The 26,222-nt window shown below is 38.9% G+C and overlaps 1 protein-coding gene across 1 annotated transcript in view; it reads right to left on the reverse strand.

Moving 5' to 3' along the window:
• Positions 1–4,175: 4,175 nt before the first annotated feature.
• RIOK2 (RIO kinase 2) overlaps positions 4,176–26,222 on the reverse strand; it is a 23,155-nt gene continuing 1,108 nt past the window's right edge. The window contains exons 2-10 of the mRNA XM_019532409.1: positions 24,696–24,834; positions 23,792–23,908; positions 22,224–22,399; positions 20,817–20,905; positions 18,986–19,177; positions 18,312–18,404; positions 16,324–16,854; positions 14,713–14,809; positions 4,176–4,470 (exon numbers count right to left, since the gene is read on the reverse strand). Coding sequence (XP_019387954.1) covers positions 4,309–4,470; positions 14,713–14,809; positions 16,324–16,854; positions 18,312–18,404; positions 18,986–19,177; positions 20,817–20,905; positions 22,224–22,399; positions 23,792–23,908; positions 24,696–24,834 — 1,596 coding nt within the window. The 3' untranslated portion in view covers positions 4,176–4,308. The remainder of the gene's footprint in view (positions 4,471–14,712; positions 14,810–16,323; positions 16,855–18,311; positions 18,405–18,985; positions 19,178–20,816; positions 20,906–22,223; positions 22,400–23,791; positions 23,909–24,695; positions 24,835–26,222) is intronic.

Below are 26,222 nucleotides of genomic sequence, written 5' to 3' on the forward strand. Positions count from 1 at the left end.
AAGAGAAATGTTTTAATTCAAGTACCCTGACAGGATGAGTGAAAATGATTCTTTTATGGTCATTCATTAGAATACCTCTAAGACTTAATGGATGCTTCAAAGAAATATTTCAAAAATAAACATAATGGATTTCCATCAGTCCTTCTCTTTGAGAGAGGGAGTTGAATCAATTTGAACATCCTTTGTATATTTATTTTTGCAACTAATTACTAACATCCATTGACAGATTTCACTATTGAAGTTTGCACACCAGGAAAAAAAGCCTGCTCACTTACTGAAAAAATCTGAACTTGAAACCAAGACCAGCTCATCCAAAATCAAACCACTTTTCTTCTTCTTTTTGTTTTAGTCCTTGTAATGCTGTTATTGGGGGATATCAAAACCAGTCACTTTTCTTAAATGTGACAGACTCTAGTAATTTCAAAGATAAACTAAAATTTAAAAGCTTTACAAGTGTTTTTTTCTCCTTTTCGCTTTAAGTTTGGATGCTTTAAGTTTGGACAATTAAGGTGTTTCAAGAACAATCCTAATTCTATCCCAGTATTATTGATCATAACAATATTATACACATACATTTCATCAGGTCAATGACCTGAAAATTGATGTGGAATTAATCAGATGTATTTACTTTTGTCAAAAGTCTAATTCTACACTGTTGCAGAACATATGTTGAAGTGCACTTGCCATTTATATCTTATTTAGTAAGCTGAGACTGCGTTTTTTTAGAACGACATGCATCTGCTGGTAGAAAGCAGCTCTTACATTTTTAATAAGCAATAATGGGTAATTCCAAATAGTATAGAAGATTTCAAAGTGGTCATACTATGAAATGTAGGTAGTCAGTAGGAGGTAGTAATTTCTTTGAGGCAAAAATTAGTTGACATAAGGAGCAAGGATGACTATAAAACCAGTCTAGGGTTTAAGTCTGCAAGGAAACTGTGCAAGTAAAATAGTTTAAGATGGCTGTATAGTTACAGACAAATTCATTCATAATGTCTCCATCTTACACAGGAAGATGGAATGGAAGGTCAAAGGAAAATGAGAACACTTTTTCCATTTGTTCTAATTTCTTATTTTGACAAATTTTGAATTTTAGGACTGGCTTCCACTTCCCTTTATCCTTCTGCAGAAACAAGGTTCTGAAGAAGAATGACCTTGAAGAATGCATTGCATTTGAAAGCTTTTATAAATGTATCTCAACGATGCAGTTGATTCAATAAAAGATATCACCCACAGAAATCCTTGCTTCTCGTACATTTCTTAGACCAGTGGTTCTCAACCTTTTTTTCTATCCGAACCCACTGGCAAAGATCCATGGCCTGTCCTGACCCACACACTCCTGGGCTTGACCCCCAGTCTCCTGCCCCTCCCCCAGGCCATGCTGGTGTTCCTCACTCCTGACCCCTAGCCCCCTGCCCCCTCAGCCCTGTTGCAGGGGCCCCCAGCTGCCCCCATCCTGCTTAGGGCAGAGCATGGTGGGCTGCAGTGGTTCTGGCTCATGTGGGTGGCAGCAGAATGAACCTGGCCCCAGCACAGGCTGGAGTGAGGAGGAGGAGAGGCCTGTTGCACACCTGCCACCCCCCTTTGGGCTGGGGCCAGGCACCCTGATCATGGCTGCTCCTGCCCCCCCAGAGCGTCTTCCAGCCACCCCACCCCAACAAGCACAGGCACCAGTCTCGGTGCTGCCAGTAGAGCCATGCAGCTCTCCCCCACACCCTTCCCCTGCTTCCCACTTCCTGCCAGCCCTCTGCCCTGCCGCAGCTTGTGATCCTATGAAATATTCTTGTGACCCACTTATGGGTCACGACCCATGGTTTGAGAAACACTGTCCTAGACCATCATGGCTACCACGTTATTTCAACACTAACAAATCTCATGTGTTTTCCACCAAAAATATATTAGCTTTTCAAAAACCTTTAACTCCATCTTTTTGTCTGGCCTAAGCTTCTTAGTGTAAGCTGAACACATTTTTCTCTTTCTAGATCAGTGGTTCCCAATGATAAAAAAAAAAATAAAAAAAATGGGGTTGCAAAGACACTTGACAGTGTGGACCGATTATAATGAATATGCTTCCTGTTTATAAATATGCAATATCTCGTGCATGGCAGTTATTTGTCTAAACACAACAGTTGCAGCTGTGAGGCAAGGCGCTTCTACATGTTACAGGAAGCTGATGTAAAATCTGTATGTTGATGCTGGCTGGCTAAAATATGTTTTTTGACAGAAAAATCTAAAGTGGATGCTTTTTCCAAAAAGTTTCTGCTTTGAGCTCTAGCAGTAAACTAATGACAAGGATGAGAACAGGAAACAAAAGTAGTGCAAGACGTGAAAGTGGGAATGTGCTGAATACGTCATTGGGCTTGGATTTATATGTACTGAGGTGAGCGGGGAAGAAAGGCTGCAGCGTGTTTTGTGCCTGGTTGTTTTGTCTGCAGAGCACATGAAACTTAAACGCCACCTGAGTTCACAAGGAACATGAAGAAAGCCAAGGTTGTTTTTCAAGCAGTATGTAAAGGAATTGTCTTGCCAGAAATTAAAAATTCAAGACTGCTATGTCTGTGTCAGTGCAGTCACCAAGGGCCTCATTTGAAGTGAGTTATTGCATTGTTCTACCACAAAACTAAACTTTGATAAGTTGTGCTGGGATGCTCAGGCCCAGGTGTCAAACTAGCTCAGGTAACAGTAACACTTTTATGTCACTGAGCAAGAGAATTTGCATATAACTATGTTTATCTGCTAGATATTACCTAGTGTAGGAATTATCAGTTTAATGTTCAGTGCTTCTTCCATGTGTGTTGTTTGTGGTTTAACACTATAGTTGGAATAAGGTATAATTTGCATTGACAAACTGTATCTATCTATTTAGACAGATGGTTGTATTGAGCAAGGTTAGCAACATTAACAGTGAAAAATAATGGCAGTCTAGTTTCCTGTATAATTTCTGTGCATTATATATTTTTAAGTCTCAACTTAGCAACCATGACATCTGAGGTTGTTTAACAGTATGGTGGCACAGTAAATATAATCAACAGTTAAAGCAACTGAAATATATGTCAAATGAATGCATTTAATAGCCTTTTTAGACTTTTTATTCAATGTTGTTTTTCAAATCTAAAAAGAAGTTAAAATGATGTTAAAGGTTTTAAAGGAAAAATATAAAGACCATAAACACTGTAATGCCATTTATGACTTGTTGATCTTGTTTGCATCATTTTGAGGTCACAACAAATTTTCAACGTTTAAAAGGGGTCATGCTGAGGAAAAAGTTGGGAAGCCCTGTTCTAGAGTTTCAAAATACAAGAGAAAATTATTATCTGTAAACTATAGCAATACAGACAGCGATATAGTCTGTTGCAGATGATCATGGAAAAGATGCTCAAGATCTGCATTCACTGGCGACTACATTGACAAACTGAGAGGCTGAGTCACTGCTAGACCTGCACAACATCATTTTTACCTCTAATTTTTCGGTGCATTTGTGCACCAAGCCTTGGAGCTAAAAGGACAATAAATGAGAGTCTCTGAGTTCAAAGCTCTCTTATTAATACAAGGATGATTAGTCTTTGTATGAGTATACAGACTAAGATTTTGTGAAGGTGTAAATAACCTTGGTTCTAACTGTTTTCAGGTGTACATGATAAAGACTCTTCAACTAAATTCAAATAAGGAAAGCTGCATATGAGCGGGGATTTTCCCCCCAGTTTCTTTGAACTGGTAAAATAGATTTTGAAAAGGAGCCCTTTGTTACAGGGGCATCAAACTCAACTAGTCCCATTGCCGGGTCCTCGGGTCCAATCTGTAGCACAGGGCCATATCATCTGGCCCACTGCAGCAGTGTTAAGTGTTGTGGCTCCTAGAGCCAGAGCTCCCCGCCACTGCCAGATTTCCAGATCCATAGGCAACCCTGCTAGTCAGATGATATGGCTTGGTGCTCTAGATCCTGCTTACAGGGCTCAAAATTTGATGGTGGAATGAGTGGCAACAGCATTAATTGCCACAATGTCCTGTATTTTTGGCACTCTTGCTCTTTCAAGAATCTCAGTCTAATCACTACAGTAAAATCCGCTTATAAAAATACTGTAGGTTATTACTTCAGTATACCTATATTCACTGTGCCCCTTTACCACTGACTTAAGTTAGGCCTTAACTACAATACAAAAAACAAAAAAAAAAGGTTACTATAGCAAGAACATTTATTGAATATATGCACATTCCAATTTACAAAAAGTTATTGCTGTGTAGTCTGTTTCTCTCTGATTCATAAACCATGGACAAAAATGCTGATGCTCTATAGCAAGTTTCAATTATCTAGCCCCAAAAACTAGCTGCATCCAAACTTGACTTAATGTTGTGCATATTTTCTCGCCTCTGTTTAGTATAAATATTTGCCTCTCCTTTCTGCAACCGCCGCCGCTGAGCAGCTTTCTGTTGTTTAGTCAGTTGTCGCTTTATCTTCTGTTTCACCAGTTCCTAAAAATAATTAAAAACTCCACATTAGTTTTAAGATACATATAACAACTTATATGCATTCAATACTTTCTATGCCAAATTCCTTTATACAGGAATATTTTAAAAAAAAGTAAACCTTGATGCTTATGAAATTCCATAAAGTCTTTTTAAAGTTAAAATATTAAAAAATTACCTAGATGATATTCCTAGGTCTTGATGATAATTTTTTTTTTTTGGCAGTCATATTTTTAACACTCCTCCTTCACTAAGCGTGGGAAGTAGTGATCAAACTAACTACATCTATAAAGGAAATGTTTGATATTTAAATAGCAACTGCTGCTAACAGAGAGAACTTCTTTGTTCTGGAATTTGTTGTTTAGTTTTTCCCCTGCAGTGAAGGCAGATGGCTGGCTATATAATTTACAGTGCACTTTTATAAAAAAAATTAGAATAAGGAATGCACCGCTGCAGAAAATGGTGGTGCTTTTGGATAAAACACCTATTTTATTTCAAAAGCACTCTTCCATTATTTTCTCAGCGCTGACGCGCATTTTGCCACTTATACAACTGTATGCCCCACAGTGCCAGGTACAAGCATGTATACAAATGCGCTTTGTAAGCTCCCCAAGTCTCAGTGTTCCTGCAGGCAGCAAAGCAGGGGGTCTAGTGTCCCTGGGTAGCTAACCCTGGCAGGAGCTCCTAACCCTGAGGCTGGCAGGGCTAGACTGGCTTGCTAGCCCAAGCCCCAGGCTTATAGCCTCCCAGGGCCCTGTCCACTTCCAGTCAGCAGGCTGCATGCTGCTGCCTACTAATTGTCTCATTTGCCCCCTTGCTCTTGCCTAGCCTGCAGTGCACCCTGACTGGGCTGCTTTTATCTTGAAGGCACCGGGCGCCCCCCAGGCTCTCTGTTACAAAGGCACATTAAGATGACTTACCTGCTTCCTGAATTCTTCCCACACAGGAAAGGTGATAACAACCCTCTTTCCTTTTGAAAGTCCTTGATCTCCCAGTAATCAGCTTCTTTTTTTCTGTTAATTGTTTATCTACTACCTTTGGGCATTTCTCCCCTCCAATTATTTTTAACTATGCTGTGCTGCCTTTTACTCCTCAGACCTGATGAAGGATGTCTTCCATTCAAAAGCTTGGCTAACTCTGTCCCAACTATGCAGTCAGTTCAATAAAAGTTCTCACCCTAAGAAATCCTTGCCTTTCACACAATTCTTGGACCATCATGGCTATATCACTCTAATCCTGCTCTTTACCTTAACCCAGGGATTTCAAATACATGATTCCACATAACAAATGTACTGATCACTGAGCCAGAATCCTTGTTCTGTCATACTGTTCCTTCCATAAATATATCCAATTCAATCTTGAAGCAATTCAGGTTTTTTGCCCTCACTACCTGGCTCAGAAGACCTCCAAAACCTTCCTCCAACTGGAAATGAGATTTCATTCTAAATTTCTGTTACCATTTTGTAGCCTCTTGAACTTATACAAGTGTTTTCAGCCTAGAAAGCTTTTCCCCTCCCTAATATTTCAGTCCAGGAGTGCACTTCTAAACAGTAATCATATTTCCTCTCCATTTTAAGCGACATAAATCACACTCCTTTAATCTTCCTTCATGATTGGATTCTCTATGATGGTAGCAGCTGCATATCACAAAATTCAAAGCACAGCTTAGCAAGTTTTGGCTGTGGATTACTCTCCTCTGAGGAGCGACCACAATTCAGCCAACTATTCACTTAATAATCACAGACTAGAAACTACTAAGTGGCACAGACTGTACAATAAGACTTATGAGAACAAGAAGTTTAATTGAAAAACTGTGCCACAGCAAATCATCCAGTGAGACTTTAGCAGCCTATTGCAGCCCAACTTTCTATGTGATATCACAGTTCATTTTTTCCCTTTTAAACAAAGATTACTAGTTCTGTGGGGAGAATTATCAGGAAAACTCTTGGATAGATAATAATCATAATAAAAACAAATTAAGTTCTACTTTAGTTCAATGACTAGCTCATCAAACGTTGAGTGACTGGGAGTTGAAAAGGCAGGAAAGTTTGTTTTTCTACTCCAATCACTGAATAAAAATGAGGTGTGAGAATGATATCCCCTAGCTCTGAAGTTTCTCTTGCTAGCTATATATGCACACGTACACATGCACACCACTTCCTTTAAGAGACCAGATTCAAATGCAGAACAGTTTGATAAACATTGTCCTGTATATAGCCAGCACATTCAAGGCAGATTTATTTAATAACAACAATTTAAAATATTACTTATATATTTTAATTGGAGTCTATTTACTATCCAAATGTATATTACCATGCAAATTTATATCTCTATGCAAATGCAAGTTAATCATTTAACAGTACAAGGATGTCTAATTTCTAAGTGGCTGAAGCTGGGGGCCACATGCTGTGCAGGCTCCCCACTCTACTGCACTCCATGCATAGGCACCAGCATCCTGTGCACGTGGCATCCTTCCTGCCGCACTGTGTAGGTGCAGATACCTTGGTCACCAGCTCCCTCACTGCAGCATGCTGTGTAGGTGGTCTAGTCTGTAGGCTCCCCCAGAAGGGTGGGCTATACTGTGGTGCCCCTCTCCCCAGAGTGGGGGCAGGAAGTGGAAGGCGGATGAGGGTAGGGAGCACTGAGACCCCAGCTGTGCTGCAGCTGGAGCAAGGGGGAGGAGCAGTGGCCAGGTGACAGCCTGGAAGGCTACAAATTAACTCCTTGTGAATTGCATGGGCCGCCAGTTGGAGAACCCTAATCTAGTAAATAGGAACTGTTTCATTCAATGTTCTCTAACATAAGAAAACATGTAAAAATTAAGAACGCAAACATGTACGTTACCCACAGAAATTCTTAATTAAATAAGATAAAGTATAGTCTGGTGAGCAAAAAAATAGTATCTATCAAATTATATGAAGTCTTTTGGGCTAACTAAAAAAGCAGCATGCAAAACAAGATTAAGATGAAAGAGTTCAGTTCCCTGATCTTGCAGGCAACCATGTCACATAATCCTTTTCATAAACTTAACAAAGGGTGGCAAGTATAAATTAGAGGAGAAGCCAAGGATCTAGACGCACACAGCACTAGAAAACTGCAGAGTTTAAAAACATATTCAGGAGATTCAAAGATCTATGATCCTTAACAAGTAATCTAGTTAACCAAGTTAGTGTTAACTGCACTATGTTATACAGTTTATGATAGTGTATTTTACAATTATATAGGAGTACAGCAATGTCGAAGTTGAATCAGGATTCTGTCAGGCAAGAAGTCACTATGAACTGTGACTTGATGGGATGTTTTGGGTGTAGAAGCTGATCTTTTGAAGACAGGCTAAGCATTTACAAAGCAGTTGTGCTAAGTGCTTCTCTTTTCTTAGCTACTTATGGCATTTGACCATACTTTGTTTGGGGAAGAACAGTTGTAGATAACCTTCCAGAAATCACCTTAGGGGAAAAAAAAGTCAAAACTTATTAAGTTATTGCCTTCCTCTGACAAGAAATATTCTGAAATCCTGAAATCAAATTTCTCCCCCTTGTGGTCTGGAATAGTAAAAGGTTTTTCTGGGAAATATATATACAAACTGCCTGGAAAAGTACTGCTGCATAAATGCCAAAAAGGCACCAAAAGTTCTTTCTGGCATTAAGTCCTTGGAACTGTAAGCTGGGCTCAGAAAATTCTACAAGCCCTACTACCTCTGAACGCAGAAGGCTTATTAGTCTATTCATCATAATTACACTAAGAGCAAGTTGAAATCCTTGAACTAAACAGTTCATGCTTCATTATTTTAAAACTTTGCAGAATTTACATATTTTCCTTGTCCCTGTTCGAATAACTCCTCATTCAAACTTGTGTGAACACAGTAAGATAGCTATGTAAGTCTCCATTCCATAATATTTCAAATACTTTAGCCAAAAAAGAGCTGTTTCTTTCTGTAACTTATCAATTGGGGTATTCCCCAAAATTTGCAATGCCTATTACTATACTACTGTTTATATATATCCCAGAATAATTCCTGGTGTTACATACATATTCACATTGCATACATCGTTAAATGAGCTATTATTTTAATGAAGGCTTCAAAATCCTCATAGGATAGGCATATTATGCCAGAGCCATATCATATCGGATTCATTACAATTTTTACTTTTACAAACACACTGCTAATTTGCATTTTACTTCTATGGTAAGTTTTAGATTTTTTTAAAAGTAGATTCCTAATGCAAATTCCTCTAAAATAATTGTTTTATTTCCTTTATGAGTGTTGCATCTTCCTCATTCCCAGCTTTTCTTTTTGATCACTGTTCCAATAATCATTTCCAGATCGTTTCATTTTCATGGAATAGGAAGCAATTAGTACTTTATGAACCTAATGTGCAAAATAATGCAACAGCATTTTAGAGATAAACAAAGCCAAACATTAACTATAGCTCCCAGAAGTCTAAATTTACTTTATTCTTACTCGCTTTTCTCACAGTAATTTTGTGCCACCTTCTATGCAGATTTTGCTTCTGTGATTACTTTCTTCATAGACATTAGGGGCTGGAAGGGACCGTGCGAGATCATTGAGTCCAGACCTCTGCCATAGGCAGGGAGTCTGCTGGGGTCAAATGATCCCAGCAAGATAAAAATCCAGACACCTTCTGAATGAGTCCAGAGTAGGTGCTTGTACCACCTCCCTGGACACTTGGACTGTAAAGGAGCTTTTCCTTATGTCCAGTCTAAATCAGCCTTCCAGAAGTTTGTGGCCATTAGATCTAGTTCTCTCTTGGGAAGCCCTGGCGAACAACTGTTCTTCCAGATCCTGGTCCACACCCTTTATATACTTATAGGGTGCCACCAAATCCCTCCTGAGCCTTCTCCAGGCTGAAAAGCCCATGTCCCTCAACCTCTCTTAGTAAGGCTTGCTCTCTTGGCCTTTGATCATGCAGGTGACTCTCCTTTGGACTCAAGTTTATCCATGTTCCTTCTGAAGTAGGGGGCCCAGAACTGGATGCAGTACTCTAGCTGCAGCCTCACTAAGGCTGAGTAGAGCGGGAGGATGATGCCCCTGGTTTTGCCTGAGATGCATCGGTGGATGCATGCCAAAGTTTGGTTTGGTTTGCTGGCTATGGCATAGCATTGGTGGCTCATGTTCATCTTGTGGTCAATTAAGAACCCAAGTCTCTTTTGGTCATGGTGCTAGCGAGTGTAGCACTGCCGAGTCTATAAGTATGATGCTGGTTCTTCCTCCCAGGATGGAGCACCTTGCACTTCTCCGCATTAAAGGCCATCAGGTTTTGGTCCACTCACCTTGCGAGCTTATCCAGGTTAGCCTGTATCCCCAGTCTATCTTCCAGTGTGACCGCTTTCCCCCATAGTTTAGTGTCATCCGCAAACTTTGCCAGTCTGCACCTGATGCCCAAATTTAGATCATTTATGAAGATGTTGAAGAGTACTGGCCTGAGCACTGAAGGATACCAGTGGTCACCTTGCACAAAGCTGATTTGCTCCCATCAACTAATACTCTTTGGGTCTGACCCTGAAGCCAGTTTTGCAGCCACTGGACTGTGAGATGGTCAAGGACGCAATTCTCCAGCTTAGCCATAAGGACATCATAGGAGACTAAATCAAAGGCCTTCCTGAAATCCAGATATATGACATCAACCTTGTCTCCCTTGTCCAGGCAATGCGTCACCTGGTCATAGGAGCTGAGGTTGGTCAGGCAGGACTTTCCAACAACAAAGCCATGTTGGCTAGCACTCAGAAAGTTGCCTTCCATTAGCCTGCTGCTGATGGAACCCTTGATAATTTTCTTCAGGATCTTCAGGGGTGGATGTCAGACTGATTGGTCTGTAATTCCCTGGGTTTTCCTTCCTTCCCTTCTTAAAGATTGGGACCACACTGGCTCTTTTCCAGGCCTCCAGTGCCCCTCCCAAGTGCCACAAGTTCTCAAATATTTTTGCCATAGGGCATGTTATGATGTCTGCCAGCTCCTTCAAGACTCTCGGGTGCATTGCATCCAGGCCCACAGACTTGTGGATGTCAAACCTCTCAAAGTGTTCCCTTACTTGATCTACATCAATTGTGGGCCCATCTTTTATGTGACAAACTCATTTAATCTAGTCCTTTTTTTTGTGGCTCCAATACCTTTCCTACCAACCTTTCACCTGTTTCAATCCTCCTAGTTTTGTGAATACTGATATATTTGCTAAGCAGAAGTTGGCTGAACATGTTCTAGTATGCTTTTACATCCTGATATCTTTAGAAGAGCTGTTCTTGTTCACTAGGGCTGTGCGAAGCTTCGATCGCCAATTCGATTCGGCCCGAAGCTCTGAATTGAATCAGGAGACCCTTTAATCTCTCTGAATCAAACTGGAACCCTCCAAATTGATTTGAAGAGATTTGATGATTAGGCTATAGACACAGCTTCAAATGTTTTTTCTACGTACTTCAAGGTACTGGACAGATGGAGAGTCCCATAGGAGCGTTGGGGGTGGGGGTGTCCCAGTGTACTTAGTAGCAGACCCAGAAGTGGACCAGAAATAGTTCTGGTCCACTTCCGGGTTCATCGCCAAGCACACAGGAGGCCCCCCCCACACTCCATCAGCCCCATCATCTCAGTGTTCACGACCCATGCCTGGTACCTTGAGGTATGTAGAAAAAACATTTAAAGCTGTGTCTGTGGCTGAACTGCCGATTCTCCGAATCAGCATCAAATCTTCAGATTCGGCTCAATCGAACTGGGACAGTGATCTGAATCAACGAATTGAATCCCTCTCCACAATTTGGGCCAAATCTGAATCCAAATCAAATACAGCCTGTTTTGCGCACCCCCCATGTGCCTATGTGGCATTTATGTAACCACATACCTGCAATTTTTGGAACTCCTGCACAGTTTGGATTCTGTTTCTACTTGTGGCAGGATTGGAGCACTGTACACATACACCTGCTGAGAGTAAAACGGAGTGGGAGACGAGGACTTTTCTAGTGATTCTGAGATTTGGCCAGAAAATAGAAGACTTCTATTCTAGGACCCCATTACCTAGAGGGGGTTTTAAGCTACAGTTCCTGCTTTCCAGGAAAGTACTCTAACCACCAGATCTGGCACTGCCTGGAGCAGTGGGGCCAACTTTTTGGCAGCATGCCACAAATTAGCTCTGTACCATCCTCAAGTGACACTCTGATCTCTTTCCCTTACCCAATTTGCTGCTCACCTTTCTGCTACCTGCCTGATTTGATGTGGTGCTACCTATTCCTGCCCTGTCTACCTTTGTATTGCCTGTCCTCTCCCCAGTCTGCCGTGTGCCTTACGGAGGTTGCATGTGCCACTTGTGGCACCTGTGCTACAGGCTGGCCACTCCTGGCCTAAAGTACCCTGGTTTTCCATGTCCTGGGAAAATGCTCTATCCACTAAGCTATTGAGGTAAAAGCTGACAAGGTCATCCTCCTCCTCCTCATTCAGCATCAAACATTTAATAGCTGGTTTTGTTTTTTTTTTAAAAGTACTAGGACTTCTCCAACATTAAGGTAATTCCATTTTGTCCGAGTGCACATAAAGCCTGAGTACAACCTATAGAGCATGCTGAGAAAGGAGTAAGTGGAGCTATTTAGTAACCATGGCACTTATACATGTGTTGGGGGGGGGCAGGGAGTACTAATTAAAGAGTCCAGATCATCACATGTATCAGCGTCCCTGCACTGAGAAATGGCGGTGGGGGCACTTAAAGCAACCCTGCTGCCATTTTTCACTGCAGGGATGCTGATACACATGATGTATCTGCCATACTCCAGCAGAATCTATAAATTGAGTATGCTCTCATGCACTGTAATTACAGTGCATTGGAGCAACCTCAGTGTATGTACACTAAAAATCAAAATGGAAAAATGATCTATAGACAACATAACCACTGGGGGGCACTCTTGTATAAAACAAAGCTACTTGGTAGGAATAAAAGCATCAGTTACTGGATATTATAGTACTATTCTAATAAATGAAATCCTTGCTATAGGAAACTACTGAGAACGAAGAGAGTCTATCAAAGCAATAACCATAGCCATGTACTGATTATTAAACAAATATTTCTAGATGGTGTACTCTGTGGCAGCATGTCAAAAAAGTAACGATAATTTTGACATTTTGATCATGAAATCAACTATGAGGACTTTTGAGTAAAAGTAGATTTCTAAAATGGTTTGCAGAATTTACAGTTTATTTTCAAATCCTAAATGCAATGGAAATGTAGATTGAACAATCCTACCTGATTTATAGGGGAAAGCATCTAGTACAGTGGTTCTCAATCTTTTTTTTAGGCTCAAGGCACTTCTCTGTTAGACTCAAGTCACCCCTCAGAAAATGCCAGAATTTAGCCTTTACTTATTTTTTGATCATGGAAAAAGACTCAGAAAGACCCAACGGCTCAGAATGTTTTTGACACCATAGATTCCTATTTGAAATCTCTGGGCTTATCTTGTAAATCACGTGTTGGTGTTTGTACACTTAACAGTGCTAATGTTTTGCAGCACCTTAAAAAGCTCACACTGCAACTTGATTAATAATCACTAATTTACCACCATATAATATTTCAGGCCATAAAAAGTTTAATTGACTAGTGAGATGTGCCAGCAGAAATGAATGAACTATTTTATCATTTGGTATAGTGGAAGGCCTACTAACCACAACAGATCATTCAGTCTTTCTTACTTTCAGTGAGCTTTCTCAAATGAAATCAGTTATCTGAAATACGACAGATGAAGCCAAACTACTCTTATTCTGGAGTGACATATGAGGTATTAAATACAGCTAGTAAACTTATCTCATTTGGGTTTACATTGCTGAAATCAAGCAGTGAAGTAATTTCATGTGAACATTTTAGGAATAGGGGAGGTGAGGGGGCCAAATAATACTACTCACCCTGTATGAAGAAATACTCTGCAAATTTAGCAAATAGCAAAAATAAACTAGCTGCTTGATTGATAGGTTAGTTATATACAGTGCTCATATGTTAAAAAGGTTTAATATGCTGGGGTAGGGCTCAAGCACCAGCTGAATGACAACGAGCACAACACAATGGAAAACATGGGGATTGTTATTTATTTCTAATGCTTTAATATGGGCACTTAAAAATGCTATACCATTCTTCTCTATTATACTTGAAGTACAGAATGATTATATAGTCAAAGTGTATGTGTATATGCCATTCCTTTCCTATTTAAATCTTTGTAACTGCCATCTTTGAAAGGACATAGGAGCCAGACAGAAGTGCCATTTTATACACCTTTTACATGGGGAACTTGTAGAAGCAAGACCCCAGAGAACAAATATACCATCTGGGGCCTTTCTGGTCTTCATTGGCTGAGACTATCTTTTTGATTAGGAAACATAAAATAAAATCTACATGTCATTGGCGACAAATAGGGAGTGCATGCACACCCCCTGGAAGTGCCAGCTGCGAAACTGGAAATGCCAGCGAAGTGCACTTCCAGTTTTGCTGGCTCAGTGGCTGGCGCTTCTGCACCCCTCACCTACTGGCCTGGGCCTCCCTCTGCCTTTCCTAATTGAAAACTGAGCATAAGTTAATTTGGTTATCAGTTCAACCTATGCAGCTTGAGGGGGCAGGGGGGAGGACGAGGAGAGGGGTGCCGGGAAAGCTGCCTATATTGAATTGATTCTACCTCAGGCTTTTTGACTGTCTGTACTAAGCCTTAATGTGTACTCCCAGTAGCAGGCTGAGACAGTTGAAATTTGTGGTACATCACAAGGTGTTAAGATTTGGGACAATGGGATAAGGTAGCATCCAGGTTGGCTGGATGCTTCTATTGAAATGATGAACAGTGGCATAAGTTTTAACATTCATGTTGTTATCAAATTTCAGAATTGTCACTACATGAGATAAATAGGACAGTTCATGTAAGAGCTAAGATTTCATACAGGTTCTGAAGACTGCACAACGTTATACTTGGCCCGCCCAAGTTTTACTTTTTTGGCATATATTTTGTATTTTAAAACTATCTTCAAGCAGGAGGTCAAAGTTATTTTTAAATAGAAAAAATTAAAAGGAAAGCTTAGATTCTACCACCCAGTTCTAGGACATGTGGTAGAATCAACAGTAAACTCTAGGATCACAGAGCATACAGACACCTGACTCAAAGCATTCAGACTTATCCCCAAAAAGCTGAAAAACAAGTTTTGACAATGTAACATCAGAAGATTTAAAACCTTAACAAGCAATGGCTGTAAACTAAAAAAAATATGTATGCATTAGTTACCGGAGGAATTGTTGAACAGCTCCCAACACTGCCAGCTGAAGTGATACTTGTGGTTCTTTTTCTGTGTTCATTGATGTGAACCATACTCTCTTCATTTCTACAATATATAAATTAGATTTTTATTTCATCTAGTAAAAAACAGACAAATTATTCACTATCTTCATGACCCTTATTTTCTAATAGTTTTAAAGATTTAATCTGAAAATTTCCAGCACAATTTACTATTTCTAGTACATGGAAAATTAACTTTTTGAAATATCAAAGTGATAATTTGTGTCATGGATTAGAAATGCAATACCTCATACAATACAATAGACGAGAATATATTAAATGCATGAGATGTGATTCTAGAAAACTAAAAGTGATATTGTGGTGTTTCAAGTTTATGCTTGTTAAATTATCTCCCTATCAAATTATCTCAGTAAGAGGGATTTGACTGCCAATGTAAACTCAAACTAAGGTTTGAAAATTAAGCTGCATTTGTTCAATATTAGCCACCAATAGGAAAAAAAAGAATTGGTAACTGGAAGTTATTTGGTGGATGAGGCAAAGCTGAATCAGCGGGTTTGCTTCTAGAATCACTATATTAACTTTGCAATGTTCTCACTAGTAAAAAAAAATCATTAGTCAGCACAGCACAGCAATGACATGCAGCTAGCTGAGAAAAAAATGTTGCATTTCTATGACTAAAATACTAATTTCCAACATGTCTAAAGCAGTGGGAAAGAAGAACTCAAATCACACAAGGACAGAAGCTGAAACGAGCCATGAAAGCAGCATTTCCCAGCCTAGACGTAGAAACGCATGATATATATTTCCAATTCCCTTGCCAGTAATGTGCATGATATCAAAGTACTAATTTAATATTGGCTATCTATGTCATTTTGGACATCAGGGTGCTGACCAGCTCATGCTAGTCATTTAATTAAACACTGACAGATGAGCTAAGGGTGGGGGAAGGAAGTGATCTGTACTCATTCTGTTATAGATTCAGTGTTTTTACTGAGCTATGGTTTCACGTACAGAAGGTCTAGGATCCAGGTTAGCAGGGAACTCTAAACAGGCCAGGCAAGAAATTAAGATACAAAATAACAGATATTAATATTAGTGCAACTGGATAACACAAACCATGGAATTTGTGCTCATCTTAACAGGAAGAATTAAACTTCAGGTAATAGTATTCTAGGTGCAAACTATATGGCAAGAGTTATTATATAAGGAATATTTTAATGTGATGCACTTTTTTCACTAGTACAAATCAGTTTAGTTATTTCTTTTTTTATGTCTCAACTGTGGAAGGTAAGTTGAGTTAATTCAGGCTTGCAAGACTGTTTATTATAATAGGTATTAAAGAGTAGGTCAACTCATGTGTCTCACTAAAAAGTATTATAAACATTAATATTACTATGTGGATTAACCAGCATCAGGTCAAAAGAAAGAAAGATGTTATTTTGTTTTAAGAACAAAGATTAATAAATTAAAGATTAATAAATTCTTTTGTTTTCTATTGTAACAAGGGTGGCTGCACAGCAGCATTTCTTCAGCAGGTCAAGTGAAGGGGAAGAAGGGAGAGTAGACAGAATCTTTGACACAGTTAGTATGATTCTATACCTGAAAGGCCTGAATTCTCTGTTTAATGTTGAGAAGTCAACCAGATCAGGGCATTCATCTTCATACTCCTTATTGTGAAGACCTTCCTGATCTTCCCAATCTTCACTTGTGGCTTCAGTTCTCTTCTTGCTCTCAGAAAGATTTACTATAGAATGCTCTTTGCCATTGGTTTTCTCTACTGTACTGTGTCCTTCAACTTCTTTTACAGCATGGACCAACTCTGTAACATCTAAACTTTGTGTGCTTTTACTACTTTCACCAGCATCATCATCATCGTCATCATCACAAGATATTAGGTCTTTGGTGGATCTATTTTCAAGGTCATCATCTGATTCATCTGTGAAACCTCTTTCATCTTCTTCATCTGCACTAGACAGCTTTACTTTCTGCCCAAAGTTATCAACAAGTGATGGCAACTCTGCTTTATGTTCATCATTGTCAGGGCCAATTGGGTAAAGCAGTTCATCATCCTCCTGCATTTCTTTTGAATAGCCACTTGCTGCGATCTCAACATCGAGAGAACACTCTCTCCTGGAAAAACAGAACAAGATAGAGGCACAAATGAGAATGCTCTCAACGTAGTAAGTCAGTACATAGTACTCATTTTATTTATTTTTGAAATTACCAGAGAATGTACAATCCTTTAGTCAGTACTGAAGGATTAATAGTAGGATATTAATAGTCTTGTCATGCTTAGGGTTGCATTTGTCCTGCCATAAACATTTTTGTGGCAGCAGCACAGGTGGTATGACTTTTGTGCTGCTGTTTTAAGGCCAATGTCTGTTTGCTTTAAGCCAGGAGAACATGTGCAGCTCAGAGTAGCCCATGCTCTCCAGGCATCCTGGGCAGGCACACCTAGGGCTTCAATGGTTCTGATCCTGTGCACCCCAGTAATTCCCATTCTAGGGACATGCAGGATCAGGCCCCTGAAAACCCAGGAGTGCCTGCCCAAGTTCTCCCATTCCAGATTCCTCAGGTGAGCATTAATATTCCACTGTGGTCCTTGGACTGCATTAGAGCAAATCTGACACTCCAGGTATGTCTCCACAAACAGAGTAACCCTGGGTTTCTCTCCCAGCGAAGAACTGCCTGGGGATTTTCAGGGCATTCCTGTGCTAGTGAGGAAACCTGGAATTTCTCCATTTGCAGAGGGGTGCCCTGAATGTTGTCCCACAGGACTGGTTCCAGCTGTTTCCATGAGTGGCAGGGCCCTGACCTGGGAAAATGGGCAATATGTGTTTTGTCCAATGAAGTGGATGGGCCATACTACGATACATTCTGGTACAGATGATCCACTTCATTTGACAACATCTGTTTATGGCCTTACACATGTGGAAATGGTACCATGTAGTTCTGTACTTCATGTGACTACAAGTGGTCTGATATAAATACAATCTCATTTATGTGCGTGTCCACATGCTAAACTCATTGCCCAATCACTTCCAGCCATCTGGTTGCACAATATTTTCATCAGCTGACTTTAGCAGAAGTCAATTTTAATATGATTTAAAGTTAGGTTTGTTATTATATTGTATACATAAAGCATGTATCCCAAAACTCTCATTCTGAACATATCCCAATTATATATAAGCACATTCACATTATAGTATGCTTCCCCCCTCTGAAGTTACTGAAAATGGCATAGTAATGTTTATTATTTGAACAATTTCCAAATCATGTGCTCAAAATGGTTTTGTTATGCATTTCAAAAAAGGGACAGAGATATCTTAAAAAAAATGTCCATTTTGAAAGCTTTGGAATTCATTTAACAACTTTGCCTTGTACATCATCAAAAGATTAAAGTCCAGCTCACTCTCCTCACAACAACTTTTCAGCAAAAACATGTCAAAATTATTCATGGAACTCATTAACAGTGAACTGCTGAAAACCAGATCAGAACATTTTAGTCAGCTTTCTCAGTATACAGAACTGGTACAAATGGCATTCAGTCATGGAAACAAGAAATGTCTCTTGATTAAAGTTCTTACCTAATATCCTGGAAAGTTGGAAAAAGTTCACTTTCATAGCTGAAACGCTTCTTAAAAAACTCTTGAATACATTTAACATCTCTGTTAAAATACCTGGCGGAAAACAGAATATTGCCTAGAATTAAAAGATTACAAGTCTGCAACCAATTTGGTAATTCTGTAAAACACCAACGTTCACATCACAATTTCCATTATTAGAAACTCTAACAGTATCTATGTATTAGGCCTTCCACACCCCTCACCGCATACAGTTTTCCAAATGTTAGAATGAGATTCTTCTAGCTGTATCAAACCTATTATTATTAAACACAATTGTTCTCATAAGGACATTGGTAAGGACATCACCATTTATAATCAAGTTTTTGTCTTTTTTATTTGAAAAAGACAAAGTGGTTAGTACATAACTAAAAAAGAGAACTTGAGAGAGAGAAGTTAACTGTCCAGCATTCATTTATGCTTCTTTTTCCTTGAAAGTGACCTGAGAATCTCTGCAAGACCTGACTATCTACATATTCACTGTAAACAAACACTTCTGTCACTTGATAATCATCCCACGTACATTCTGTGGCACCTGATTACACTTCTAGAAGAAAGTTAGGGAGGATACATGAACGTGAAGTCAGTGCTTACAAATTTAAATCAATCCTACATAGTCAATTAGACTTGATACTTACCATTCAGCATTTGGATGAGATATTGACACCATCTGAGGGAAATCTATCATGGTGACCTGGTCCTCATCATCCAACATAAGATTAAACTCATTGAAATCACCATGAATCAAGCCATGGTTGGCAAGTTTTACAATTAGTTCCATTAGCTCACTGTATGTAGAAGCAGGGTCTTCTATTTGACGTACTTGGCACCTAAACGTTAAAAAATATTCAAATATTAAGGGAATAAATGAATGCTACACTGCAAAACTACACAGACTTCCAAGCTGAAAACAAAAGTAAGGACACCAGCCAACCACATGTTCAACACACACTGTACTATATGAAGACTGGACTGTCTAATGAGATTTTTATCCAAGTCTAAAAATCTTTGCTTTAAAGTCAGACTTTCAGGGAAGTCTGATTTAGCAACACAAATAATTGGGCCTTCTTATGATGCTTAGAAATATACAGACTTAAAAACTCCATAATTTTTATATATTTTTCTCCTTAATTGGGAGAATACCTACATTTTGGCCAAAGGAAACATCTAAACAAGTCATATTTGTACTCTTTTAGAGGTTTGTTTACTTTGTCATATTTGTGGCACGCATTACAACTTGTCTGATTTTAACTCGGGCTACAGAACTTATTCTTGTTTAAACCAGAATTGATTTGAACTTATGTCAGACAATTAAATTAGCAGAATGAGGGATTAAAACCAGAAATGTTCTGATCTCTAACTTCACTTGAATTCCTCCAGGATGCTCTGATGCCAACCTGTTGGTTACGCTATAACCCCCCTTCCCCCCCCCAATGCGAAAACAAAACTTACTTCAGTTGCCTACCTTGTAACACAGCATATGAACTGGTTTGTTCTAAAATGATAGTTGATTTACTTTTGGGTGCAGGATAAAAAGTTGTATCAGTTCTATCTCTATTACCAAACTGGCCTTATGTATTCAACTGTGCAAACAAACCAAACCAGTCCTTCACAAGCTAACTTTAATGATATTTTAAAGGTTCTAAAATATTTGTGGACAATAGGTAACCACTGCTTACAATTTAAATAACCTCTCCTAAGATTATTTGCTTTTAGCACGGCTGTTAGAATACAAAAGTATGGATACATAAAAGAAAAGATGATTGCTTTACAAATTCAGAAAGAAAAGTAATGAAGTTGAGTTAGTTTTAGGAACTGATGCTGAAGAAAGACCACACAAGACATGCTTGGGAAAAAAATTCTTTGCCAGGAGCACAAGTGAAAGTAAGTTGTCCCATTACTGTTTTTGTGAGCTGCATTTTAGTAAAGAATATTCCAGACTGCTTTAGTGTTTTTGATTGGATTAAGGAAAAATCCATTTCTTTGGATGAGATGGGAAGAGAGACCAGCATAAATCAATTCCCCTTCATATAAACTAGATTTTCAATGCTGTTCTGTAACCACAGTGAGCGAGATGGGCCGCAAGCACCTGATACCTTTATGGCATATCTATATAGTGCAAGGCAATGCTGTGCTGTGGCATGTTGTGCTCTCTTTCAGCATGCACAAGTTCCCAAACCTGAAATGGGTTAGCTACATTATCATGTTGTTCTGGGTAGACCAACACAACCTTTTTTCTCAACAGACCATACTGATCCATGAGTAGTGCAAAATCCTGTGAAGTCTGTGAAGTCACAATTTGCCTCATATGGACTAAAAAACCAAGATCAGAGATAACTGACAAAATATCTTTTTTACCTACACTACTAAATCAGTATCTCTAAACAAGTGCTTCCAGGAGGATTTCCATAAATATTATTTGCAATTGAGTTTTAAATGGGAATTAACAGTTCAAGTGCCAGTACTTACAGAGGATAACCATTAACAAGTTCCATAACTACTGCATGTCTATTGTAGTCTATTGGCTCCGGAACAGGAAATTTTCTATCATGTAAAGCCTAGAAAAACAAAACATACTGGAAAGTTAAACTAATGAACAACAAGGCAATCCATTAATTCTCAGGAAAGTTCTCTATATTAAGTTGCAAATATTTAGCAGCACAGTTTAGGCCTTCTGGTGAAAGTACAGCATCTACCACGCTTTAAGCAGAACCCTGATCCAGAAAGAATCATTAATAGCTTGACTTTATCGTGTAAAAAGAAGATATATTACAAACAACAGAATTTTCATGATACAGACAAGGCAGAGATACTGTTTCAGGATGAATGAAATATACAAACAATTAAGATCCATCCTGCGTACTGTTTAAATATATGGAGAAATTCAATATGAGAAAAAATTACTCTTATTCACTTGTTTTAAGTCCTCCTTAAGTGACTAAGTGGTTTTTTTTTTATTGGAGAAGAACATCATCCTAATCAAATAAACTTGTCAGAATACAAAGGTATCTGACGACATAATCAATTTGATTGTAGCTAGAATTCAATTCTAACAAACTTTGCTCACCTAACAGCTCCCGCCACTTAGGTAGAGGACCAAAAAAAAAAATCAAACAGTTCTATAAAACAGGAAATGACATTTATACAAGCAAAGAGAAGTACTATAGAGAGACAGAACAACACTGTAGAACTGTATTAGGCTTATTGTTCTCACAGGGTTAAATCTTAGAGGTTGCCATTCCCTAATTGCTAGAGATTGAGATAAACACAAACCTTGCCATTTTCAGCCCAGTAAGCCGTACCTACTAATGGTGCTACAGAATGTTTTGGAAGGCAACCACTAAAATGATCTTATCCAAGGATGTTGATTCCATAATTTTCTAGGTAGCCTGCTCCACTGCTTGACTCTTATTGTCAGACACTCATAGTCAGGAAGTTCCTCCTAATTTTTGACCTACATTTCCCCTGTGGCAGCTTGAATTTATAATTACTCTCTACATATTTGAATGTTGGGGCCCTGAGGGGCTGGCACCTGGCCCTGCACGCTGGCTTTGGACACCCTAGCAGAGAGCAGATTTAGCTGGACATTAGGAAGAACTTCTTCACAGTTAGAGTGGCCAAAATCTGGAATGGGCTCCCAAGGGAGGTGGTGCTCTCCCCTACCCTGGGGGTCTTCAAGAGGAGGTTAGACAGGCATCTGGCTGGGGTCACCTGAACCCAGCACTCTTTCCTGCCCATGCAGGGGGTTGGACTCAATGATCTATTGATGTCCCTTCTGACCCTAACATTTATGAATCTATTAATCCTTTTCTCGAGTCTGCTACTTTGTTGTTGGTAACTTCTGGGTATGAACAGTTGCCTTTATGACCAAAATACCTTCATGTAGGCAAATTCCTTCATGGCAGCCAGGCGGGACAAATACAGCCAGGACATTTTGTGTCGATGCTTATGGTAATCACGTTTATTTTTCAGGTTACGAAAGGAGGTCCTGCCAAGTCTATGCAGTTTTAATGCAAACTGCTTCCCCTCTTCATTTGCAACTATGTAAATATCTATAAAAATGAAAAAAAAATTAAAAAAGTATCAAACATGTTAAATGTTTGTGTAAAATGGCTAGTTTTCTATGCCACATTTTGTTCATTCATTATGTTCACCAGAACAAGCTTTTGGAATATCAGTTCAATACCAGGGCACAAATAGCAGCTACATATATTGAAATCTAAATGTGAAAACCAATGTCCTAATAATGCTAGAAATATTTTTAATACTTAAATAGATTCAATTTTGATATGACCAATGGCATGTCAGAATGAAAGAAAAAGAACATGTCATGTTCTTCTACTTGTTCCCAAGCTTTTGAAATGATCCTTCATAAGGTAAGACAAATTTTAGTGTAGGCATCATACAGTGGCTCTGAATATGGAATAAATTATAGAAGCCAAGGAACCCCTGAATCCTGTCATTAGCAAGAAAGTCTGACATTTTATCACGGTTAGTTCCAGCACCTGCAACTTGTTCACACTTTACATATAGATGCAAAAGTGCTCCTTTTGTTGCACAAACTTGTTTAGTACTGTGGATTTAAAAAAAATCTCAATAGTGTTTGTATTTTCTTTGATTCTTTGCATACTAGTGCAACAGGAATCTAGACTTTTTAAATATTTTTTTTAGAAACATAGTTGGCTTTCTCAAATCAGTTCCACAATACCTTTCCTCCTTCTAATGCTGTTTAAAACCCATCCAGATTACCTATTTCACACAAGGCTAAGAGCTATCAAGTTATTACTTGGCCAGTTCTTATTCTGCCTTGGGATCCAATCTCACTTCCAGGCAGGCTGCAGAAGCTGATGATGCACCATTTTACCAAAACAGACTGGAAAACAGTTCAGCGTATGTAACCTTACAAGGAAAAGAGAACTAAAATCATGCTTCTGTAGCATTTATCCTTAATGCAGATGGAGCACTAGAAACCAGAACTCTGAACTATGTGTAGTTGTTCTTTATCTTCAAAGACGATGAACTGCATCCTACAGAAACAGCATTGTATCAAAACAAAGAGTGAAATTTCAGCCCTGTGAAGTCAATGGCAGAACTCACATTAACTTAATGGCTCCACAATCTCACTTAAGTGCCTTTGAGAGCTTTCTGCAAGCTGTCCACTGGTCTATAAAGAAATTAAACTCTTCAATTAATGTGAAATAAACATCACCCATCTATAAACTAGCATTTCAAATGACTACTTAAGTATTAAATAAAATAATGAAGTTAAGGGGAAATTTTCTAGTTCATTCTCGAGAAGAAAGCAAACTGATGGCATTGTGCAGTATTTCAAACAGAGTGACTATGTATTTCTGGTAAATTAATGAATTTATTCAGAAAAAGATTTATCGGATTACTCATGAGACATGAGTAATATAACAGTTCTGTGCATTTAAAATATTTACCTGATTCTTTACCAACACCCATCTGGTTTCCAATAGAAGTAATCACTTGTCGAGAAGACAGAGTTTTCAAAGCAAGGTAATCGTACCCTGTGTTAGTCAGTCGGTAACCCTGGACAGCTGAATAAGAGATAATCAAATGGTTGAAATACTATTAATTGTTATTTACATACCATCTCTAATACAGGTCTTTCATTTGAAATCATGTCATGCTGTAAGTAGTCTCAAATGTGTCTTTTCAGCTAACTAAAATTTACAAAAAACCTCATTCTGAGATGGCTCCAAAATGAAGGCAGTGAAGCAATATGGTAATAATACAATACTACTGTACCAAGGAAGATTAAAAAAAAGAAAAAATTGATGGAGAGTCAAGGCAGAAGAGGAGGGAGACTGAAGAATACAAGACTACTGGATTCTTCTAATACAGAGAAAGACAAATGGTTTGGCAGTATGATCTGAAGTTTTACTCCCCATTCCTCCAAAACAAGAAAGGTAACCTTTTCCTGTCCCCCTAACAAACATCATATTTGCTTCCACACTGTTCTTTTCTTGCAAGAGGCACAGACTTGCAGTAAAAAATATAGGATACATGATATAAATGAAAGGATATTCTCTTTTGATAAAATTATAGTCGTTCTTTAGAACATGAAACACTGAATTATTTTATATAAACTGCCCATGTAAGTTGATATGAAAAATAATAAATGTATTCAGCTACTTAGACATTGAACTACCAAAGGCTGGTTCCTCTGGAAAGCAGACCTCATTGAAAAGTGCAAGAGTACCTGCGCAACACCCATAACTTGGCTAAATTTTTAACTCAGCAGAATATTGCTGCAATTATATCACTGAACTAAGTCAACACTTTAAAATAGAACATAAATGCTAATGTGGGACTCGTACTCACTTTTAGTTCGTTCATAAGCTAAGAGTTTGTGCTTCACTAATTCCCTCAAAACTTTGTTACATCCGCCATATTTAAGGCTAGCTATGGAGGCAATCAAATTAGCAGGAACAATTTCATGGTTCTTCATGCCCATTTCCACCTGGAATAGAAATAAAAAAAAAAAGTTAGATGTACAATAGTTTTTTGACTGGCCAATGAAATAAAATCATTCTCTACATCAAGCCTAAGCTTATTTTGCAGATAAATTGATACAAACCCCACATGGTAAATAGCATACATTTTATTTTATTAGCTCTGCGTTTAAATTAATTAGCAGTAATGAGACAGTTGTTTGATAAGAAAATGATAGATAATGCATATGGAAAAACTCTTGTTTTGGGGAACATAAACATACAACCTCTGGTGTGCTTCATACTTGGGAAATTCAGCAGGCAACTTCCATACTATTTAGGAAAAAAAACATTACTTAAAAGCCAACAGGAGTGATGGATGACAGGAGGAATGTTTCTCCCTCAGTCCCTACAGCAGGGAATCTGAAACTAGGCGGTGGTAAACCAGGGTTGCTAAAAGAAATTCAATTGGAGTTGCAAGGCCCCACAAAATGGGACCCAGCTTGGAAACCCTGGGTGACTGCAACCCAACTTTTCTGTTGCTTACTTTAGAGCAGTGGTTCTCAACCTTTTTAGACTCAAGGCACCCATCAGGAAAGGCCAGCTGTTAGTTTTCACTTTTTTTTTTTTTTTTTTTTTTTTTTTAGTGTGGAAAAATAATACAGCATTTCTTCTTGCAAAAGACCTAGAAAGCTACCACAGGTCAGAATGTTTCTAACACTGGATTCCTAACTAAAATCTCCAGTTTTACCCCATGATCATGCTGGCACATGGTGTGGCACCCCAAGGTGTTGCAAGGAAAATTAAATCTGGTCATGTCCAAGCTCCCAGAAGTCTTTTTGAGATGATTCAGTTAAAGACTGGCAATGATTGGCTTAAAGTTAACCCCAGTAAAATGCCAGGGAATATCCAGAACAATAAAACAATAAATTGAGATGATAACACGGTGTTGGGATTAATTAGTGTGGGAACAGGACAATAACAGAAGAATACTCCAAGCGTGTAAAGATGTTCTATTGTAAATACGCCAAACATGATCAATACGCCAAACATTGCATAACAAGCTTGGCTAGTATTAGAAAGGGTGACATCACAAAAGGGTTAGATAGCATAAGCAAGCAAGATCGCTGTTTGCCATTTGTACCATCTGCATGGATTTCTAAGGGAAGATCAAGCCTTCGGACTTGGAGCAGCGCAACCCAGGAAGCTCACCCAGTGTGGCTAACTGCGGGGAGTGACTCCTGAACAACAGCTCTTGACAGACTGCGATGCAGTGAGATTCATGTTAACGTGCGCAGTTTTTGTGACGGCCTGCTTACACACTGGCAAACCCAGTAAAGCTGACTACTTACTTACTGGCAAACCTAGTTTCATAGTTTCTAGGGTCGGAAGGGACCTGAGTAGATCATCTAGTCCG

The sequence above is a fragment of the Crocodylus porosus genome, unplaced genomic scaffold, assembly GCF_001723895.1.
Source record: "Crocodylus porosus isolate Cpor-Errol unplaced genomic scaffold, CroPor_comp1, whole genome shotgun sequence".
In the NCBI taxonomy this organism is placed as follows: Eukaryota; Metazoa; Chordata; order Crocodylia; family Crocodylidae; genus Crocodylus; species Crocodylus porosus.